The following is a 23,390-nucleotide window of genomic DNA, read 5'->3' as shown; positions in this document are numbered from 1 at the left end:
TAAAAAATAGTTACATAACAGTAGTCTGGGATTAATTATTTTCGACAATGATTTTTTTTTAAAAATAAACATTAATTGAATTTTATGAAACTAGGACAGAAGCTTCCTCACTGGGATCACGAAACGAAGTCTGAAAAAAATCATCCTTCAATTATTGTTTCACAATTTTTTTTACTGATAAATCATTAAATGGACTTAATTTACATTTTTAAAGGAGCACCTGAAATCACTAAATTTTTGGTGAGGTTTGTGTTGCTAGGACTTTTTTCCAGTTTTAATCCACCTTTCTACAGAAGGAATTACCCATAACAAGTCAAGAATATGACACTTGTTTCAATTCGTTTGGTGTGTTTGGGCATTTGAGTTCGCCATTCAAGGAAGAAAGAAAAATTTACTTTAAAGGGCAATAACTAAGTAATATTGAATTATTGTAGATCTTACTGAACAATTTTTCTGTATCATACTGTTTAAATCTATATATAATAATATTCAAGATAATAACCAATTCAGGGGCAGTAACCCGACAACACATTATCTGGATAGTCTGAAAATTTCAGGGCAGATAGATCTTAACCTGATGAACATTTATACCCTATTGTCATATATGCCGTAAATGCTTTAGTTTCAGAGAGTTTAGCCAAAAATGCATTTACCCCTATGTTCCAGTTTTAACCGTGTTGCCGTTGGCAGACGGGGTCATTGGACACATTTTTAAATCTAGATACCCTAAGATTGATTATGACCAAGTTTGGTTGAATTTGTCTATGTATTTTCAGAGGAGAAGATTTTTTTGAAAAGATTACAAAAATTTACGAAAAATGGATAAAAATTGAGAATTAAAGGACATTAACTCCACAAGAGGTCAATTGACCAATCTTTATCTATAATAACATTTAAGATAATAACCAATAAATTGCATCGCGGAGCGCAGTTGGATACAACCGCAGATGTCCAACCCTGAACCATTAGGGCAAAAATGGACACAATATTCATGTTTGATACAGGTCTGAATTTGGATTGTAATTATAAAAATTTAACACATAATAGGTTTCTGACACAGAATAACTATAGTCAAAGAACTTAGAATTGGTTATATGATTTGAATTTATACTAATGTTTTGCTTTTGTGCAATACACTATGCTGTTGCGAATCCCCCCATTTTTATTTTGTGCAATTTACTATGCTGCTGCATATTGAACCCAACCCGAAAAAAAGTATCCCCCCTTTTTTTTGCCAAAAAAATAAATATATGGTATGAAGAAATTTTCTTTTTAAATTCTGAAAGAAAAAATTGCCCCCCCCCCCCCCCCTAAATTTCTTTTTTACCACCTACCCCACCCTTTTTCCCTAAAAAAATCTTTTCCTAAAGATATTGTCATAATCTCAAATCAAATTTCCATTGCAGATGCAATCATAATTACCCATTTTTAAAAATACATCATAAAAGTCTTAATATAGAAAATTAATATTCCTTAAATCAGCATCAATTTAATATTAACTTCTTAAAGTAAATTGACAGCTTATCACCTAAAGACAATACAACATTTCTTTATAAATAATTTTAAAGCAGTGTAAGGGATTATGTTTGGATTACCTCCCTTACACTGCTTAAAACTTGTCTTAATTGTTCCTTTTGTGGTTATATGTGTTTTAATTTCATAGATTTTTATTTACATATACTAAAGTTATTGTCCGGAAACCAACTGTCTCCGGGTGACGCGGCCAAAATGTGATACCAATATACAATCGAAATATTTTTTTGCATTCATATAAAAACTGCAAAATTTCCTTAAAATTACTAATTCAGTGGCAGCAACAATTTGTGATTCTTCTGAAAATTTCAGGGCAGATAGATCTAAACCTATTAAACATTTTTACCTTATGTCAGATTTACTCTAAATGCTTTAGTTTCAGAGATATAAGCCAAAAACTGCATTTTACCCCTATGTTCTTTTTTAAGCCATGGTGGCTCTATTGGTTAGCAGGAGGGATTGTCGAACACATTTCTTAAATAAGTTACCCCAAGGATGATTGTGGCCAACTTCTGTTTAAATTTGGAACAGTAGTTTCTCAGAATATTTTTTTCAAAGTTAATGGACGATGACGGATAATGGATGCCAAGTGATGAGAAAAGCTCATTTTGCTCATTGAGCAAAGTGAGCTATAAAGGAAAATGTTCTCCTCTTCTTAACATGTAGCATGTAGGAGTACAGATAGTAATATTGTTCGGTAAGAAGATGTTATCTTGTGGACTGTTACCTTGTAATCAAGCACATTTAAAATGTGAAATAGTAGTACAAAGCATGGTTTTTAAAAAATCTTTCCAAATTATTTTTGCAAAAAATTCAGCTCAATCCGTGTTAAGGGCATACGATACAGTTACAGGGGAGATAATGACGTTGCTAACGTAAAATGTTATTTTCGTGCCGTCAAACTGTGACATATCGGGAAAAGATGCATTTTTCGACTGATTTTTATCATTCAAACTGATTTATCTTGAAAACGAGTTCATGGACCCCTATTTTTCAAAACGGCAATTTGTTTCATTTTGCAGGGAGATTATGTGACCCAAATTTTATAAAACTGTAAATAGAGGATTTTTTTTAATGTTGATAAACATGCAGCAAAATATGACGTTTTTCCTCAATTCATGAACATTTGATAGATATGAGTTATTTCTAAATAAAAAAATGCATATTTTTTTTAAGATACTTATAAAATACAGAAATTAACGATTATTTAACAAAAAACAATTTGTGTTTATCTTTTATAACAAAAAAGTTATGTCTTTCTTTCGAAAAAGAAATTACGGCCACAAATCTGAATTTTGAGCAAATATACAAAATTTCAACCTCATTTTACTCAAAAAGTAGCACATGAAGGTATATTTTTTATTACATATTTGATTTAATCAGGTAAAAAATAGCCTACATGCAAATTTTCAGGAACTTGTAAATACAGGATCGAAACTGTATCGTATGCCCTTAAGGGCCATCTTCAACTTGCAGTCAGGTGAGAGAGTTTTTGTTGAGACTGCGACCTTTGTCGCAGAAAACTCGACATAGAGACAGTGATCCGGTGGCGGCATAAGCTAACTACACAAAAACTATATATTTTAGATGGTGGAAAACCTGGATGCTTCATACTTTTATAAAGATGACGCATGTTACGAAGTATCGGCCAGTCACATGTCCAATGTCCTTGACCTCATTTTCATGGTTCAATGACTACTTGAAAAAAAAACTTAAGATTTCTTGTTTTGTTAAATTCTCTCTTATTATAAGTAATAGGATAACTATATTTGGTATATATGTGCATACATTGCAAGGTCCTTATGCCCGTCAGACAGTTTTCACTTGACCTCCACCTCATTTCATGGATCAGTGAACAAGTTTAAGTTTCGGTGGTCAAGTCCATATCTCAGATACTATAAGCAATAGGTCTAGTATATTCGGTGTATGGAAGGACTGAAAGCTGTACATGTCTTACTGGCAGGTGTCATCTGACCTTGACCTCATTTTCACGGTTCATTGCTAACTTAGGTTTTTGTGTTTTGGTCTGTTTTTCTAAGGCAGCAACCATTTGATTTTCTGGGGGGGGGGGGCTATGGATTTTTTTTTCTGGACAAACTTTTTTTTTCACCTGCGGCGAAAACCAATCTATTTTTTTTGTGACAAGTCGAAAACAATTTTTTTCTTTCAATTTTAGCATTACATATAGTGGCAGCTGAGGGGGGAAACAAACATTTTTTTTTTCTCAGAATCAAAAACAAATTATTTTTTTTTCTCCAAAAACTGGAAACAAACTTTTTTTTCCAAAAAAATCCATAGACCCCCCCCCCCCCCCCCCCGAAAATCAAATGGTTGCTGCCTAAAACTATAAACAATAGGTCAACTTTATTTGTTGAATGGAAGAAATGTTAGCTGTACATGTCTGAGTGGCATGGTTCATTTGATCTTGACCTCATTTCCATGGTTCATTGGTCAATGTTTAGTTTTCTTGGTTAATGTTAATATAAAAAAGAAGATGTGGTATGATTGCCAAGGAGACCAAAATGACACAGAAATTAACAACTATAGGTCAGCATATGGCCTTCAACAATGAGCAAAGCCCATACTGCATAGTCAGTTATAAAAGGCCCCAAAATGACAATTTAAAAAAACAATTCAAACGAGAAAACTAACGGCCTTATTTATATAAAAACATTCATAAGGGTTCTGCGGAACCCAGTGTCTCGCCTACTTTTGCTGTAAATTGCAGGCTCAACAAAAGTGAACGAGATAAATATATGGTTTAAATGGTTAAATTCAGCATATATCAAAGAACCCCATATATTCAATTTTATTGAAATCAAACAAAGTTTAATTTTGGACCCAGATTTGAACCAACTTGAAAACTGGGCCTATAATCAAAAGTCTAAATACATGTTCAGATTCAGCATATCAAAGAACGCCAAGGATTCAATTTTTGTTGATATCAAACAAAGTTTATTTTGACCACGATTTGGACCAACTTGAAAACTGGCACCATAAGCAAAAATCTTAATACATGTTTAGATTCAGCATATCAAAGAACCCCAAGAATTCAATTTTTGTTAAAATCAAGCTAAGTGTAATTTTGGACCCTTTGGACCTTAATGTAGACAAATTTGAAAACTGGACCAAAAATTAAGAATCTACATACACAGTTAGATTCAGCATATCAAAGAACCCCAATTATTCAATTTTTGATGACATGAAACAAAGTTTAATTTTGGACCCTTTTGGCCCCTCATTCCTAAACTGTTGGGACCAAAACTCCCAGAATCAATCGCAACCTTTCTTTTATGGTCATAAACCTTGTGTTTATTTTTCATAGATTTATATTTACTTATGCTAAAGTTATGGTGCGAAAACCAAGAAAAATGCTTATTTTGGGCCCCTTTTTGGCCCCTAATTCCTAAACTGTTGGGACCAAAACTCCCAAAATCAATCCCAACCTTCCGTTTGTGTTCATAAACCTTGTGTTTAAATTACATAGATTTCTATTTACTTATACTAAAGTTATTGTGTGAAAACCAAGAAAAATGCTTATTTGGGCCCTTTTTTGGCCCCTAATTCCTAAACTGTTGGGACCAAAACTCCCAAAATCAATCCCAACCTTCCTTTTGTGGTCATAAACCTTGTGTTTAAATTTCATAGATTTCTATTTACTTAAACTAAAGTTAGAGTGCGAAAACCAATGTGTCTTCGGACAACGACGACGACGCCAACATCATACCAATATAAACTGTTGGGACCAAAACTCCCAAAATCAATTGCAACCTTCCTTTTATGGTCATAAATCTTGTGTTTATTTTTCATAGATTTATATTTACTTATGCTAAAGTTATGGTGCAAAAACCAAGAAAAATGCTTATTTGGGCCCCTTTTTGGCCCCTTATTCCTAAACTGTTGGGACCAAAACTCCCAAAATCAATCCCAACCTTCCTTTTGTGTTCATAAACCTTGTGTTTAAATTACATAGATTTCTATTTACTTATACTAAAGTCATTGTGTGAAAACCAAGAAAAATGCTTATTTGGGCCATTTTTGGCCCCTAATTCCTAAACTGTTGGGACCAAAACTCCCAAAATCAATCCCAACCTTCCTTTTGTGGTCATAAACCTTGTGTTTAAATTTCACAGATTTCTATTTACTAAAACTAAAGTTAGAGTGCGAAAACCAATGTGTCTTCGTACAAAGATGACGACGCCAACATCATACCAATATACGACTGCAAAATTTTTTTGCAGTTGTATAAAAACCAGTCCAGTCCATTTATAAGTAAAATACAGATACACAGGTACAAAATATTAACAAAATTTCCTTCTAGATACTAACTTTTGATCTTAAACAAGCGTATGTCCAAGTTTGGAACAAATTAAAAATAGTATAAGAAAGTCATTAAATTTTAAAAATTAAACAATTGTTTCCTAGCAGAAAATCGAAACCCATTTAAAAGTAAAATACGGAAAAAATGGATTTATTTTTTACAAAATTTTCTTCTGGATACTGTCTTATGATCATAAACAAGCTTCTGTCCAAGTTTGGTACAAACCCAGGATAGTTTAAGAAAGTTGTTAAAATTTAAAAAACTTTAACCACAGAGTGAATGTAATGTTTCCCTGCTGAAAAACTAAGTCCATTTATAAGTAAAATACAGAAAAAATGGAATTTTATTTTTACAAAATTTACTTCTGAATACCATCTTATTATCATAAACAAGTTTCTGTCCAAGTTTTGTAGAAATCTAGTACAGCTTAAGAAATTTATTAAAATTTCAAAAACTTTAACCACAAAGTGAATATTTGTGGACACTGCCGCCGCCGCTTAGTCTCGCTTTTTTCCGACTAAAGTTGAAGACTGGACAAAAAAGGAACGAAAAACAAATATATAACACATAAACAAACGACAACCACTGAATTACAGGCTCCCGACTTGGGACAGACACATACATAAGAAATAGGTCTAGTATACTAAGTTTATGTGACAGTTGTAATGAAGTTTTATTTTTAGGACTATCAACATAATATCAATGATAAGTAAAGAAGGAGAGACATTTCTGCGTGTGCACTCTTGTTTACTCTGTGCTGAAGTCCTCACTGTGTTGTTGGGAAGAACAGCAATAAAGGTTCTGCTTTTGTTTTTTGTTAGTTTTTTTTTGTTCTTTTTTCTTTGCTATGCATGAACTGATATTATGTCATAGATGGATACCCCACATTCTTTGTTTTTCTATTTTATTGTTTTGAAGTGCTGACAATGCAGGTTTTATTAACCATTTGACTTTGTTGAAGGCTGTACAATTACCTATTATTGCTTACATCACCTTCATTTGAACTATGGTGGATAGTTGCCTCATTGGCAATAATAAACAATCTCCTTATTTGTATATAAAACATCCACCAATCTTCTTCAATACATTCTACACAGGTAGACAATAAACCTGTACAAGGTAAATAATTCAACTTAAAAAAAAAACTTTAAAAAAAAAATTCAACAACAAATGGCACTTAATTTTAATAAATATATTTTTTTCAATAAATAATCACAGATGCCATGGACTAGCATGGACTGTTCACTGGTACAGCACTAACCAATACACATTGTATAAATCATTTAAAATAATAGAAGATGCTTCAGAGCATCTTGTAATAAGATAAAATCATTCACATGCAGTTGCATCTTTAACTCCAGACAAATTCTTGAAACCACAGGATCAGATCATTAAAGTTACATACTGTGGATTAATTCATATTTGTTGGATACAAATTTTTGTAGATTTCCTGGCTACAGGAGAACAACAAATTTGAATGTTCAACAATTTGCAAATTTCATAAAAGAATGAGTGCAGAATTTGCCAAGATACAAATATCCACGAATATGCAAGATTTCCTAAAACCACGAAAATGAGTACCCACGAAAAATAAATGATTCCACAGTAATCAATAGATTAAAACAAATGAAATTTAAGCATAAATCAACATAAATTACATCTTAACTCAGATTGAGGTTATAGACTTACTCTCTTGTTATTATTTTTGATAAAAACATGTCCAGCTATGAAATTACTGAGTTAAAAATTGTAGCAAATATATTTGACCATTGATATAAAAGAAATTCATACTTAATTCTAATTTTACAAGACCTTATGTAGTACATTGTACAATAAATATAATTCAAAATAAAATAAAATCTGAAAAATCATCTTTATTAGTTTATAGCCTAATGCTTTAACAATGAGAAAAACTGTATAATTAAAAGTTAAAGATGCAACTGTAAAAATATTACTACCATGCTGACAGTACAACTCCATTTGAGAAATGTAAAAAAAAAAAAAAAAATTGAAAAATTCATTTATGAAAAACCATAGATATCATTCCCAATTTACCAGGCAGATTCATGAGGGTAGGAATGCCTTTTATCTTTGCGTTAAACGTCTGTTGTCATCAAATGAGCCTTAATTTTTTTATTGTTATTCACTATTTTTATATAATTGCTACTGTTAGCGTCAAATAGAAAATAAAATATTCATCATTAATGTTATTTTAACAAATATTTTACTGTTTTTTGTCATGTGGCGAACCCCATTCCTACCCTCATTCATACAAAGTGGATTGGGACTTAATTTTTTTTCATGATTAACAATATGAAGGTTAGTTTTTATGAAAATATCTTTGGCTTTAAGAAACATAATACCCTGCAGCACAAAAATATCAAATCATAATGAATGTATATCTGTATTTTCACACAAATACACAATTCAAGGATGTACTTAGGCTAGGTTTAGGAATTTATGTCAGATGTTCAGATTCCTTTGTGTTTTCTACAGGGTACAGGGTAAAATATTTTGCCCCATAACACCCATTTTTCTTTTCTTATAATACTTCAGTAGCTCATCAGTGGCGGATCTAGAAATTTTCATAAGAGGGGGCCCACTGGCTGCCTAAGAGGGGGCCCGATTTCGTCACGCTTCAGTGATTCCCTATATAAGCAACCAAATTATTTCTCAAAAAGGTGGGGAGGGGGACCTACCATTTAAAAAAAATATCTAGAAAAGGAAAACTTTAACCAATCAATATTATAGGCTTATTCTGCTCTTCTGACTTATAGTATCATTTTTAAATTCTAGATTTTTAAAAATTTTACCTAAGTACATTCTTAATATAAACATGCATATTGCCACACAAATTTCTTCTTGTCATCCTGAATATGCATGAAATTTTTGCCACAAAATCAATAGCTTCTTGGTGGTGAAGATAAGTTATTTAATATAAGCCTGCTAGAAAAACATATACTGTGGATTAATTATTTGTTGTATACCAACTTTCATGGGTTATTAAGGTAAATCACACTCAAATATTGAACAAAGTACACATTTTCTATAGGATCATATGCAGACTTTGGCAAATTCTCCAAATTTGATATCAACAACTTATTATTTTCCTCAATCCATTAAACAAATGAATCGACAGTAATTAAAGATTGCAAGTATTTAAGTCCCACATTCATATGGATTTTCATTCCTGGTGAAAATATGCATTTAATGCATACTCATACACTTTTAGTAAAGATAAACAAACACCTTCAGCAAAAATCTTTACATCAAAAATCTTGATTCATACAAATCAAGATAAGTATAATCAAGTTCTTACAACTTGTATCTGTTGAAGAAGTGAAAAATTGAATCAATGTCAATATGACATAATATACTATCTTTGTTATGACCAACTAATTAAAAATTCTGACATAGATTAGAAAGTCAAGGTTCAATTCCTGATTCTTTAGACACTAAAGATGCTCCATCGAGTTCCCTTACACCAACACTGTGTGGAATATCATTGTGAATTTCTGTGTGGGACGGGTTGAATGTATCATTTGCTGGTACACTATGAAACTTGTATACAGTTTGTTCAGTTTGTTTAGGAGCTGTTTCCATAGCACTAGGATCTGACTCTGTTCTGTTTCTATGGTTACTTGAATCAATGCAATCATGAAGTGGAGAAACTGAAGCACCTGTAAACAAAGTTTACAATGCTGTAGTAAAACTTACACATATCTATGACATTTTTGTTATTTTTGAAAAGAAAATAAGGTTATGATGTTTTACATACTTGAAGTTGTTTACACGAAATGCAAATTTATTTTTGTACAATAATAATACTGATATAAGTATTAATGATGTGTAACACCACAACTTACGATCAGTCTCTAATAATGATCTATTTGTTCAAAGACCAAATAAAAATTTTTATAAAAAATCTTTTCATTATTCTGCAACCAAGGTATGGAATAATTTACCATTCAAAATAAAAAATTGTCGTAATATGGAATTATTCAAGAAACATTGTTATAATCATTTTCTTAAAAATTATATGCAAGTCAAATAATTTATTTTCTTTCTTTTGTTGAAAGAATAAGAAAATTCAATCAAAACTTTATCCAATATTGCCATTTGTATGTTTGAATGATTGAATTGTGAACATAACGTAACGGTACCCAAATTGCACCTATTTAGCAAAAATAGCAGTGGAAATCTCACAAGATCTCCTAGAGACTAAACAATTTGTATTTTTATGATTTGATACTATACATGTCTTTCAAAATAAGTAAATATATTTAGATATACACAAAACGTTCACAGTATTTATCAACAGATGAAGTGTTTACTGAAAAAGCAAAATGAACTGAAACGTCGCCATGCGATGTCATCAAAATGTCATCTTTTTTAAAATAAGAAAATGCAATATGTTTCAAGTATTCATTTCTTAAAAAAGAAGCGAAAGCATGGACAAATATCCAATTTTTCAAAATATTTGAAAAAAATAAACAAAAGCTCTGTTATTCGACTTTTGACGATGCGAATTTAAGCATGGATGCAATTTGGGTACTCATTACAGAATCATTGATGGTTTGGAGGTTAGTTCAGACCAATTTTTCTATGATTCCATATGAATTGAAAATCAAATTGGTGTACCTATATAGTAAAGAAGGATACGGCTACAAAATAAACACTAAATGGAAACTTTTGTCTTAATCATAAAAAAAACGTAGTTGAAAAAATTGTCAAAATAGGTGCAATTTGGGTACTGTCACGTTACTAGTAATATATATTTTGATGTATGAATATTAACTGTATGCATGTATTTTGTTTGAGGGTCTCAATGAAAATTAGACTAGTTCTAATTGAGTAACCCTCTTTAAATAAATAATTTATTCTTATATTATCATTATCATTATTATTATCTATATTTTAGTGTTAGATAAAAGTTTTTTTCTTACTTTATATTGGCTCTGAACTAGCTTTCAGTAACTGCAAGTTCTTCAGATCTGTATTTTGTGTATTTTGTGGTTTTGTTAGTTTTTTTGTCAGTTTAGTTTCATTATAAATAGGAGTTCTAAAACTTGTGTATTGTTTCTTTTGTTGACTAGTATATATATATATATATATATATAAACGCCTAAAAAGTGTACATAACAACACCAATAACATAAAAAGGAACTATAAATGTAATTATTTATAAATATTTCGGATAACAGATATCCTTCGTCAGTCAGATTCTGATGTTAAATGAATCATCTTTAAGTCTTCTTAGATTAAACTTTTACTAAATCTTGAAATTTATACAATAAAAAAGGCAAACCGAACATCAGTTAAGACGCTTGCATCATTCTAAAAATGTGTTGAACATGACATAGGTTATATGACTAATTACATCAGAGAGTTCAAATATATGCTTTAAATAAAAATAATAATGTGCGATATGAACTAGCACAATTCTAAAGCTTTAACGGTGTCGATAATTATGATGTTACAAGAAAGATTGCGTCAATAAGAATTCCAAATAAACAGCATTGAACGGTCTAAATTTCTAAATATTTCAGATTTGACAACGGTAGTGTAGTTACATTAGAGTCTGCGATGTTTAAAACAAACGGCCTTTAAAATATAATAATAAATTATGACTAAAGTAAACTAGTTGAACCTGGCTTGGTACTTATACATCCCTCAAAAAATTAAGCAATTTAAATTGTTATATACAACAGATTTATTTTAGAGATGAGTAAGGTAAAGAAATAGAAACGGAGACTGTAATAATAAGTAATATAACCCAGATGTGAAGCACTGCATGGTGTCGAACTACATCTTTTCATTTATCCCATTTGGTGCCAAAGTTGTTAATTTTCTTATCCAAAATCTTTCCCGAGTAAGTCTATCCTCCCTAGACCAAGCAGAGTTGTGGTCAATGATAATAATGGTCAGTCGATTGAGATCTGCCTTAGTGTGGCCAGGGGATCTCAAATGTCGACTAAGAGGGAGGTCTGGCTTGCATTGGTAGTCGCTACGATGACCGTTCATTCGTTTGTGAAACGGCTGTTCTGACTCGCCAACATACTGTTTACCACATTTACACTGTAGGAGATACACTACATTTGTAGTCTTGCAATTAACATTGCAAAATATGGTGTATTTTGTACCAGTGGAGTGACTGTTAAAAGTCTGGGTATCCAGTATTTGTTTGCAAGTCAGACATCGTTTGATTCCACAACCCTTACAAGAGCCCATATAGAGGAACAAGTGTGAATCTATATTCACAGAATTGACAGTAAAGAAAATCCTGTTTACCTTTGGTTTGTTTAGGACGTCTTAGTTCATCTACTTGACTGTATAACTGTAACAATTTTCCTTCAAGTCCTTGGTTAATCTTCATTACAGCCTGGTATTTATCTTCTATTGACTTTAAATAAAATAGCACATACATAAACATGAAGTAAAGCTCTAGCCAAATTTTTCAACATTGCATTTCTTTAAATATTCTGACCATAATTAACATCATTGTTATCTAAAAAATATTTTGATTTCTATTCAAGGTAAAATGTAGTGAACTTAAGTCCATGGTTTTGTAATTTGTTGGTTTACGGATTTTCCCCGTAAAAAAATCGGGTCAGTCGGTCGGGAAAAAAAAGAAAAAGATATCTTTCAAGACAGAAAAATATGCAAAATAAATATATATTTCACCTTTCTAACATGCTATTTTGTCATCATTTCTTAAATTTTAGTTCGATGAAATATCATTGCTCAGCTGTCATAAACATCGCATGACATTGTCTAATAATTTCCCGTAAAAAAGGGGGTGCACGAAATTAAATTGTCATTTCACAAACAAGAAAAACAGATTCGCGTAGCTCTTACTCAATTCCCGAAAACTTAGTGAATAATGATTTTCAAGCACGAAAACTGATAAAGAAAAAAATGTAAAAACGTCGTACGAAGATAAGTTTCAACAATCATTACACGTGTCAAAAACGAAATAGACTCGTCCACTGGAAAAACAAGAATATTGGGTTAATCTGTTGTCATGCATTCCCATTTTTTATCCAAATGGCCGATATTTTTTTTTTATCTATGAAATAAGAAAATCCAAATGATTTGTTAATATTCAATATTTTAACTTGATATCCACATTTGTACAAGTTTATTCCTATGAGATGATGCATCTTATGGACTGATGACAAATTAGGGAAACAAACTCATTGTGTAAGTGGTTTTAAACACAGGTTTCGTTCCGCAAAATTATTTGCGCAAACAACATTTCAAGGTCAGTTATAATTGATTTGTCTATTTTTAGAAATGTAAACTGGAAGTTCTATTTTTTCACAACAGAAAGTGTTATCAAATTTGTTAGTGATTAGTGCATTTCATTTCATAAAAAAAAGAACATTTTAATTATTTTTCAGGGATAATGCATTTGTTAGGGTCAGCGGGAATAAAAAAGCATGAAAAGTCAATTTTATTTTTATTCTGAAAATTGGCAAAATCGGGTCGGCGGATCCATAAATCAACAAATTAAAAAACCATGGCCTAATCAAACTGACAATTTAGGATACACTATCCCTATTATAAAATGTCTCTGGAGGTTTAAAATAGGTTTTTATCATTCTCATCAAAAGATGGCATTTCAGTCAAAAAAAAAAAAAAAGAGTAAAAATATCTAACAAGCATTTTGACAATGGTTCTGATTCCTTAAAGAAACTTAAAAATTTTTATCCCATCATCAACAACTAATTCCTTAAAGAGTCCTTGTGATATAAAACAGATTACAGAATTTGAATTTTTACAAAATTTTATTTTATTTTTACAGAAATATTTTAGCAGGAAACTTTCACCATCCATACCTTTATTTCATCTTCCTGACTGATCTTCACATCTTCTAACTTCTTTTTTAATTCTGTTACACATACATCCTGCAATTACAAAAAAATATATGACTTCACCATTTTTATTATACCACATGTACATTGTACTAGATAACTCATACATCCAGGGCACTGCTAGAGAATTAAGCTATCTTACAGTTATCTTTAAATGTACCTTGGTATATCCCCAGATATGTTTGGGTTATAGAAATATGGTCAAGTAGGTCTTCTTCAGACCAGCAACAAACCAGTCAAGGTGGGATGTCTATTTGGCTAGCTTACATGTCAAGAAAAAATGAAGCTGTTAATCTAATATCTCATGTAGAAAGCGTGCCACACTCTCTGTAGGTTAAAACCCTGTTAACACCACTCTAAGGGGACTATGTAGGTGGCCTGTTGAAAGACCAAATTTGTGTCCCTATGGGAATTATCCTAGTTTTCACTGGCATTCTGAATATCCTGTCCTTCAATCCAGACAATCCCTATTTTAGGACCAATTTATTGTATTAACTGTAAATTTGGTTTTTTTTTATCTTGAATATATCTATGAAATATTTGCCACTGGAAAAAAGAACTCAATAATCAATTAATCAGTTTTATCTTAGTGAAACTTATCCATCTTTATATTTTTAACCTGCAAACAATTTTTGTTGAAATTTTCCGAAGATTAAAAATATGTGTGTAAATAATTACCTTATTTTTGACATTTTCTTCTAGTTCTATAATCCTTTGCTGACAGGCTGTTAATTGTAAGGAATCTCGATCCAGCTGGGCTTGTAAAACTGTAAATAACAAATGGTTATATCTATGAGTATCTATAATCAGAATTCAGCTGGGCTAGTAAAACTATGTTTCTTCTCTAACAATCAACCCTAAAAAAAAAGGTAGATGGCAAAGGGTCCTTTTTTGAGCAGTCACAGGGGACCCTTTATCTTACTCAATTCATATATGAACTATTTTCTTTCTCCCATTTTGGGGGTCTATTTACCTACTTTTCTCTCTCTTTGTTTAATCTACCTTTGTCCTAATCTTTATGATCCACGACTAATTGACATAGACAATAACTGTTTAGTGTCTTTAAATATCAGCTGTATTTGTACGAGGCTGGGAAACAAGGTGTATGCAAGCTTTTAGCGAGCTACTACACCTGTTTCGAGCCGAGTACAAATACAGCTGATATTTAAAGACACTAAACAGTTATTGGCTTTATCCTGCAATTAATTCTGTATATTGTTTGTGTTTTGAAAGACACAAAAACTAACATATTTAGCATTTATTTTCGATATGTAATCCCTTGAGGCCCGCGAAGTAATATCAAAATCACACATTACGCTGAAGACGGGTTCGCAAAAAAAGAATCTGGAATGGTCAACAATAATACATCGCTCAAGGTGAATAATTATCTATTTTAACATAACAACTAATTTCAACAGTAAAAACAAATAACAAAACATTGTCAAATTTGAAACAGAAGTGTACGAGTTGTCCTACGCTTCACACTTGACATTCACTATGCATGCTGAAATTGACATGGTTGATTTTGTAACACAATCATACACATTCAAGTTTTGAAATCGACAATTGTCATCGTCATTGTAATGCAACTGGAATACACATTCTGAGGTCACACAGGTTCAAACAATACTCAGTCCGGCAGTGGGCGGAGCTTTAAAGTGATATCTGTATAGTATACAGATACAGCATAGCGATATCTGTAGGGCTGTATCTGTATAGTAGGACACCCAATTGCAGGATAAAATAAAATATCTGTTTGTTTATAAGTTTTACAATTAACTTAAAGTATCCATACAGAATTTCTATCCAACTCTAGAGATGAACAGCACTTATGATACTGTAACTTGATAGGCTACCTAAATCATCAAAATTATTAGTTCCTGGAATTCTTTTAGGAAAACATTCATTTACTTATTTAATTTACTATTTTTAATCATAATTTTTTTTTATTATTATTTTTCCCTTCAAAATAGTATCTTATGATAGTCTTATTTGTAAATTCCATTTGAATAAGATGTTTCCATATTAGTACATGTAGTGTCATATATTTTCACTGTTAATGAAGAGCAACTTAAAGATCATATCTATCTTTGTGTTATCTAAGCTTTTCATATCTTTTTGATTACATTCAATTGTCTAGCTCAAACATTTACTTTTTAATATCAACATTTATCACTTGCATTGCATGGGTATATTCCAGTTTTTTCCTGTTTAGAAAGGTATAAAATTGGCAAAGTGAAACAACTTATATAAAGTGTGTATTAAAAGACTAATGGATAGAATTCATTTAAGAATTGAATGCTTCTTTTTGTAAATTTATTGGGGTGTAAAAGCGTTGACCGAAGTACATTTTGTATGAAGCGCGGAAGCACTTCATTCTAAAAATGTACGCACGGTCAACACTTTTACAACCCTATATAGTTACAAAAAGAAGCATTCAATACTTATAATTACATTTTTTAGCTATGATCATGAAAACACGAATTTTATATATTTTATTATTTAATTCACCTGTGCACTTTATTGTTGGAGCACGTGCTATCATGAATGAAAAGTTGTATTGAGCAATGCAACTGCTTACGGAATAACATGTGATGTGCAGTTAGCCAATCAGAATAAAATATTATAATGAAACATACATCTAATGTAATTATAAGAAGGTTAATCTGTATACTAACCTTTAATTTCAGCTTTAAGAGTAGACACAACCATATCATGCTCAGGCTGTTTGTTATTCCTGTATTTATTGATGTTGACCTGGTATACTGACCTTTAATTTCAGCTTTAAGAGTAGACACAACCATATCATGTTCTGGTTGTTTGTTATACCTGTATTTATTGATGTTGACCTTGTATACTGACCTTTAATTTCAGCTTTAAGAGTAGACACAACCATATCATGCTCAGGCTGTTTGTTATTCCTGTATTTATTGATGTTGATATTTTCCTGGTATTTTTGTTGTAGTTCTCCCATCAACATTAATTCTTTATGGGTCTGCAGCATCTATATAACAAAACATTTAATAAGGATTACTGGGTATTCCAAAATATGTATCCATGGCATTTTGAGGACATCTGCATCTAAATTTGTATAGGTGATTCAATTTAGAACCTATTCTAGAATTGTCTTAGGTAAAAATTCTACTGGAAGAGATCCAATGCTTAACATGTTGATAAACAAATTGACAAAGGAGTATGTCTGCTATTCTCAGATAACTGTAACAGCAGGGAAAATTTCATATTTTTTAATAAAGGTAATATATAAACATTACATTATGACTTGTCCATTTAAGGTCATGGTCCGATGATATCTGCCAGAGATACAAGTTCACCTTATAATTATTCACATGAACACAATATTTGATCTTACACAGGTACAATATTCAATTTTCCGTAACGACTTAAAATACTTTACCTGATCTTTGAGTTTTTGTGCTATTTCTTCTTGCTCTTTTAAGTGAGAAATTTCCTGCTGATTGTGAAATAGTTTTTTCTCCGATTCTTGTAATTTCTGAAAAGAATGTAGATGCAACTAGATATCATTGAGATGGGAGCCATCTCTGTGGGCCCCGCTGTGAATAATGTGCATTAAAAAATTGTATCTTTACCATAAGACATTGAGTTGTCAACTGAAACCAAAGTTTTTGACCTTGACCTTTGACCTAGGAAGTTGTACATAAATTATGACACACCCTTTGGTGTTGGTTTATTTACATGTCAAGTATAAACTTTGAAATGATAACGGTTATCTAGATGGGACAATATCCCTAATGCGCCTTGAAATGAGGAACTCAAAAGTCACGTGTAAACAAAAAATCTCTGTGTAGTGATATTTGACACATTTCTATGATAAACAAATGACTGAGCTGAACCATTTGTGTTAATTTAGAAAGTAAAGGAACACAGAATAAATGTGTAAAAACTATGGAGCCATTAAATGTGTTCAAAGTATTAAATTTTTAAAGAACTTATTGTGTCAAAAATGGGATTTTTTACCATGAGGAGCCACATTGCAAAAGGATACTCGGGGTTTGCTTATTTACGGAAAAATGAATCACACTTCGTACCCCGAAAATTTAACCACATATGTAAAAATGTCTCAACTTCGAAACAAGCCATCATACATATACAAGTTTATGATATGGGCTGAGCAACAGAAGAAAACGTTACCATTACCGCCTATGTAGAAACAATCGCGCATATTGCCCCAGATATGGAGCGGACACGATCTTCACCACAGGACACAGGGTTGTCAACTGAAACCAAAGTTTTTGACCTTGACCTTTGACCTAGGAAGTTGTACATACATCATGACACACCCTCTGGTGTTGGTTAATAAACATATTAAGTATTAAGTATAAAATCATAACGGTTATCTAGATATGGAGCGGACACGATCTTCACCACAGGACACGGGGTTGTCAACTGAAACCAAAGTTTTTGACCTTGACCTTTGACCTAGGAAGTTGTACATACATCATGACACACCCTCTGGTGTTGGTTAAAATGGATGTCAAGTATAAACTTTGAAATCATAACGGTTCTCAAGATATAGAGCGGACACGATCTTCACCACAGGACACAGGGTTGTCAACTGAAACCAAAGTTTTTTTACCTTGACCTTTGACCTAGGAAGTTGTACATACATCATGACACGCCCTCTGGTGGTGGTTAATAAACATGTAAAGTATGAAATCATAATGGTTCTCTAGATATGGAGCGGACACAAAGTTAAAGTGTTACAGACGGACAGACGGATGGACGGACAGACTGATCACTATAGGGCGACCCGCCTAAAGGCGGGGCCCTAATTAACATTACTTTCTGACAGCTGACAGGGAACACGTACCGTACATGTTTTAATGATTTCTATGTATTTAAGATGGCTAGCAGAAATAACTAAATATTCTAAAATTGACCGTTTATCCTGAACACATAATTTGACTGTTTACTGGTGCCTGATTTATATTGTTCAGCAGTGAATTGAGTGACAGGAACATAGTTCAATACATCTTGCCACGGTGTACCATCTCGGCACTAGATCAACACAATGTGGGAAACACTGCATTGTAGTGGTAAAATCACACCATTCAAAACACTGTGTAACCTGTGTAATCCAACACACTGAGGGACCAGAAAAAACATGTAGCCTTGTAGGATTAAGCAGGATGTCGGAATACTCAGGTTTTTTTCTGCAAGGAAAGGCAAATTTTGGGACCAGAAAAATGTGTAGGTTAAAGAAAGATGTTGGAATACTCAGGTGTCAGATTAGGCTGGTTACACTTTAAACAGATTTAACAAGATATAATCCTGCTTTATACTTTTCTAGGGTTTCTGGTCTTCTTAAAAGAAGTTTTGATTTTACACGTAAGAATGTATAAGTGATGTAAGAGAATCTTTAGAAAAATTAGCAAGTAACAGTCAGGTATAAGCATAATTCTGTATGAGACTCATGTACAAGTATACATGAACAGAAAACAATAAATAACCTTTTCTAGACAATGTGCAAGTGTACAACTAATGGTCTTGGAAATGAGGCTTTACATATGCTTGTTTAGCTGTTAAAGAGAGTATTATGGCTGTTCAAAAAATAAATGTGTGTGTGGAGGATTTTAAAAGAAGTGCTTCCAATCCCCAAATCTTCCATTCCATTCAATAGGTTTTTAAAAAGCCATAATCTTAAGATAGTATTACCTTTTTTAAAGCGTCTTGTTCTTCTCTCTGTCTTACTAGTAAAGTGTTAAGTTCTGTTTTAGTGGATTTCAGATCTGAATTCTCTTGTAAACAACTTCTGTAAACAACATAGAACATGTGTCAAGAATATTTAATAAATTATATTGATTTCTCATAAGTAATGGCACAGACTAAAAAACATTCTAACTTTTTTTTATCTAATTCTAAAAAGGTAGGTTCTACAGGAAAATTGGCAATTAATCTAATTGTATATATTACATATTTAGGAAATGACCTGTGATTGTATTTTTTCAAGTATTATCTTCTATTCTGTATTTTTTCAAGTATTATCTTCTATTCTATATATGTTTATCAGCAGATTTTATTCTAAGTTGACTATAAGACAAAGGTTAACAAATATGCCCTGACATCATTTCAATTTTATTAGACTGGTTGGGTCTACATAACTTCTGCATACCAGATATCAATGAACTCAATTATATTTAAACATGGCTAAGCCGTTAATTTTCTCAATTGACTTTTTCTTGTCTGGCCTTTTACAGCTGTATGCTTTCTATAATTCCTTACATCCACTTAATTTGATCTTTGGTGGAAAGTTGTCTCTTTGGCAATCATAGCACATCTCCTATCTTTATACTCAACATTTAGAAAGTCTGCATTAATTCAAATAAAAAAATATAAAGAAAGGTCCAAACAAAACGCCTTAAAAATTAATTGCAGCCTTTTTTATTAAGATGTGGTCACAATATCTCTTACTTGATATTAAATTTACCTGAGTTTGACCAGCATCTCATACTCGTTACTCTCTTGAAGATCTTTTAACTTTCTGTTTTCATCTTGTAATAATTTCGTTGAAATCTTAAAATTTTGTATTTCTGTCTCTAGTATGTTGATTTGTCCTGCCTTCAATTAAAAATAAGGGAATTCATAAATGATTGAACAATTCAAATACAAATGTTGCACTATGGGATACAACTGTCATACAAGTGGGAGGTTTAGCTAGCCATAAACTCAGGTTTAACCCAGGGCTTCCAAAACGGTCATATATTCCGGACATTTGTTTAATGTCCGGTAAAAGTCCGGCTTGGCAAAGCATGAAACGGTCATATACATTTTAGTTTTCAAGGCTTTTTCGGTCATTTGAACATAATTCACGATTTTTTGACCCAACCTTTTGCCTGTAACATCCACACATTTCCGGTCATAAAAGTGACATGATGATTAATTACTATCAAAACAACCCCTACTTCAATACTTTCTAATTTTAATCAAGGCTAATTAGTTGTTGGACAGGTGATATCTACCTGTTCAGGTGATAGGTAAACTATGTTCAGTACCGGACATCGTATAAATTGATCGTATTAATTATGCATCCTTTATTTCTTCAAAATGCTAAAATTATCATTGATACCTGTATCTAAACGTTCATTTCAAGTATTTTGTTGAAGAAATAACATGGAAAGAGCTTCTTCACTCAGTCATGCTTTGTAAACGTACACAGATTTTACGTATCCGTTTATGATCCATGTTTTACCATTGTCAAGTCAATATCCGGTTTTAAAAAAAATGTGATTTTAAAAAAGAAAATAAAGTTTTTGACATGTCATTTTGCACAAATAAAGAGTCTATGGCAGATATGAGCACGCTGATGTGCACACTTTGAATGATGCACTGCCAATTTAACAGTTTACATCCAAACATCAAATTCATATCAAAGTAAAGTTTAAAATCGTTTTTTAATCTAATGTCATTATCATTGGAATGGCCATCTGATTACCATAATTGCCTTTTGTGACTAAGTCTTCAGGGAATAAAATCGGGATCAGATATAAAATGTCCGGCTGGCTCAAATGTTTTTTGGAAGCCCTGGTTTAACCCACAATTCTTTGGATAAAGGCCTGTACAGAGTCAGGAATGTGACAATTATTTTCCATTCCATTCAAATGGTAGATATAGCCGATCATTGATTTTATCATTAACATTTCAATATCACTCGACTCCGCTGAGAAAGGAAATTATTAGTTAGCAAAATCAAAGGAAAATTTTGTAAAATAGCGATAATATTGGTTATTAGTTATAATTAACAGGTATATGCATAAGGGTAGATCTCTTGCTGCAAGTTCTTATATGCTTTTTCTGAGAAAGTGAGATATGAATTTTCTTTCATGTTAGACATCATCCGCTCAATGTATATTACATAAACATCAATTAACATTAACGTCAAACTATTTGATCATGATATTGATTAATTGATTGTTTGTGTGGTATTTAAAACCACTTACAGGGCTATATATAGGACTATTTCGTGGCAGTCTGTTTTATTGGTGGAGAGTGCTGGAGAGAATCACTGACCTAGGGTAGGAAAACTAACATTCCTGGTCTATTGTAGTCAATTAAATGTCGATTTGGGTCAAGCACACCTTAGTGTTGACAGGCTAGTACTACAGCTAAAACCCCTCAGTCACTGAGGCACATTAATCGTAACAAATAAGGAGAAAGATACCAGAGTGACATTCATACGCATAAGTGTTAAAAGTGTAAAAGCGATAGAAAAAGCATTTGCCGTACATCTCACAAAAGAAAATTTCAAAATAAAGAGCGTATCTTTTAAACTGTTTCCATATGAAATACTGGGCACCGTCAACCAGTCCGGTAGTGCTATATCTTAATACCACAAACCACTTTAAAATAAATGACTTGTTGCAAATTGACAAACACAGTAAGGTTTACCAATACGATACTCCAATTGAATTAAAAAACATATTTTTATATTAAAACAAGCAAGAGAGCACCTAGAAGTTCTTTTATAAAAGCAACACTTAATTAGTAAAAAATGTTAACTGTGTTGGTATACGTTAAATGGGTAATAAGACAGATCTAGGTAAGCCCCCGGAGAACATAAAATGTTTTGTATCGCTGCGTTCGAAAATGAAGTCCCTTACATAATCTTTAGCGAATCAAAATTTCTGTGCAAAAGGGTTAACAATTAAACTTCCAATTAAATAATGCATTTAAGGAATGCTTAATCAAATTAGATTCATTTTCCATAAAAAAAAAAAAAAAGTCAAGCAAACACTGTTACACAATCTGGAAGAACTGTAGAATGAACCAGGTGCTCTGCAGGGAGCAGTTTTATACGACAGCAGTTGTCGAACCCTGAATGGTTGGGGCAGGTTTGTTCACAATATTCAAGCTTGATACTGTCTGAATTTGTATTGTGATTGAATTTTTGACATAATAAAGGTTTTTGTCACAAAATTAATGTGGTCAAAGATCTAATAAATCTATTGCACAATACTGTGCAATTGAAAATTTCTTCTTGAAAAGGGAATCTCAGAGTGATCCAAACACTTAAACAGAAGTTATTGTTTGGAAACTAGAAGCATGCTTCTTTTTCCCTTTTTTGGCCCCCAATTCCTATATGTTTTGGGCAGTTAATCCAAAACTTAATCCCAGCCTCCCCTTTGTTATATGGAACATTGATGGTACAATTTTAGAGAGATCCATATAATTACACACAAGTTATTGTCTTGAAACTAGAAAAATGCTTGTTCTGGCCCCTTTTTGACCCTTAATTCCTAAACTTTGGACCCATAACCTCATAAATGAATCCAAACCTTCTACTTGTGGTTTTAAACATTGTGGTACAATTTCAGAGCAATTGAAATACTTATACACAAGTTATTATCCTTAAACTAGAAAAATGCCTGTTTTGGGCCCCTTATTACTAAACGATTGGGACCATCATCCCCAAAATTGATCCCAACCTTCCTTTTGTGGTATTGAACCTTCTAAAAAATTTCATAAAGATTCTATTCACTTAAACTTAAGTTATTGTCCGGAAACCAATGTGTCTTCGGACGACTCAGACGAACACATTATAACATTATAAGATCACAAATTTTTTTTACGGTCGTATAAAAACTATACACTCTATCTTGACAATAAACAAAACGTCCATACAC

At 32.1% G+C, this 23,390-nt stretch overlaps 1 protein-coding gene across 8 annotated transcripts in view; it reads right to left on the bottom strand.

The window, feature by feature from the left end:
* Window positions 1–7,025: 7,025 nt before the first annotated feature.
* The window catches only part of LOC143062693 (hamartin-like), a 37,428-nt gene continuing 21,063 nt past the window's right edge, over window positions 7,026–23,390 (bottom strand). For all 8 annotated transcript variants that reach the window (XM_076234440.1, XM_076234443.1, XM_076234439.1 and 5 more), the window contains 8 exons: window positions 20,198–20,328; window positions 19,426–19,522; window positions 17,147–17,242; window positions 16,594–16,735; window positions 14,410–14,498; window positions 13,696–13,764; window positions 12,146–12,257; window positions 7,026–9,534 (listed from right to left, as the gene is read on the bottom strand). In XM_076234440.1, coding sequence (XP_076090555.1) covers window positions 9,281–9,534; window positions 12,146–12,257; window positions 13,696–13,764; window positions 14,410–14,498; window positions 16,594–16,735; window positions 17,147–17,242; window positions 19,426–19,522; window positions 20,198–20,328 — 990 coding nt within the window. In that variant the 3' untranslated portion in view covers window positions 7,026–9,280. The remainder of the gene's footprint in view (window positions 9,535–12,145; window positions 12,258–13,695; window positions 13,765–14,409; window positions 14,499–16,593; window positions 16,736–17,146; window positions 17,243–19,425; window positions 19,523–20,197; window positions 20,329–23,390) is intronic.

This window comes from Mytilus galloprovincialis, chromosome 2 (genome assembly GCF_965363235.1).
Source record: "Mytilus galloprovincialis chromosome 2, xbMytGall1.hap1.1, whole genome shotgun sequence".
Taxonomy (NCBI): Eukaryota; Metazoa; Mollusca; class Bivalvia; order Mytilida; family Mytilidae; genus Mytilus; species Mytilus galloprovincialis.
Note: the sequence above shows the minus strand (reverse complement) of the source record. Positions and strands in the feature narration are given on the sequence as shown.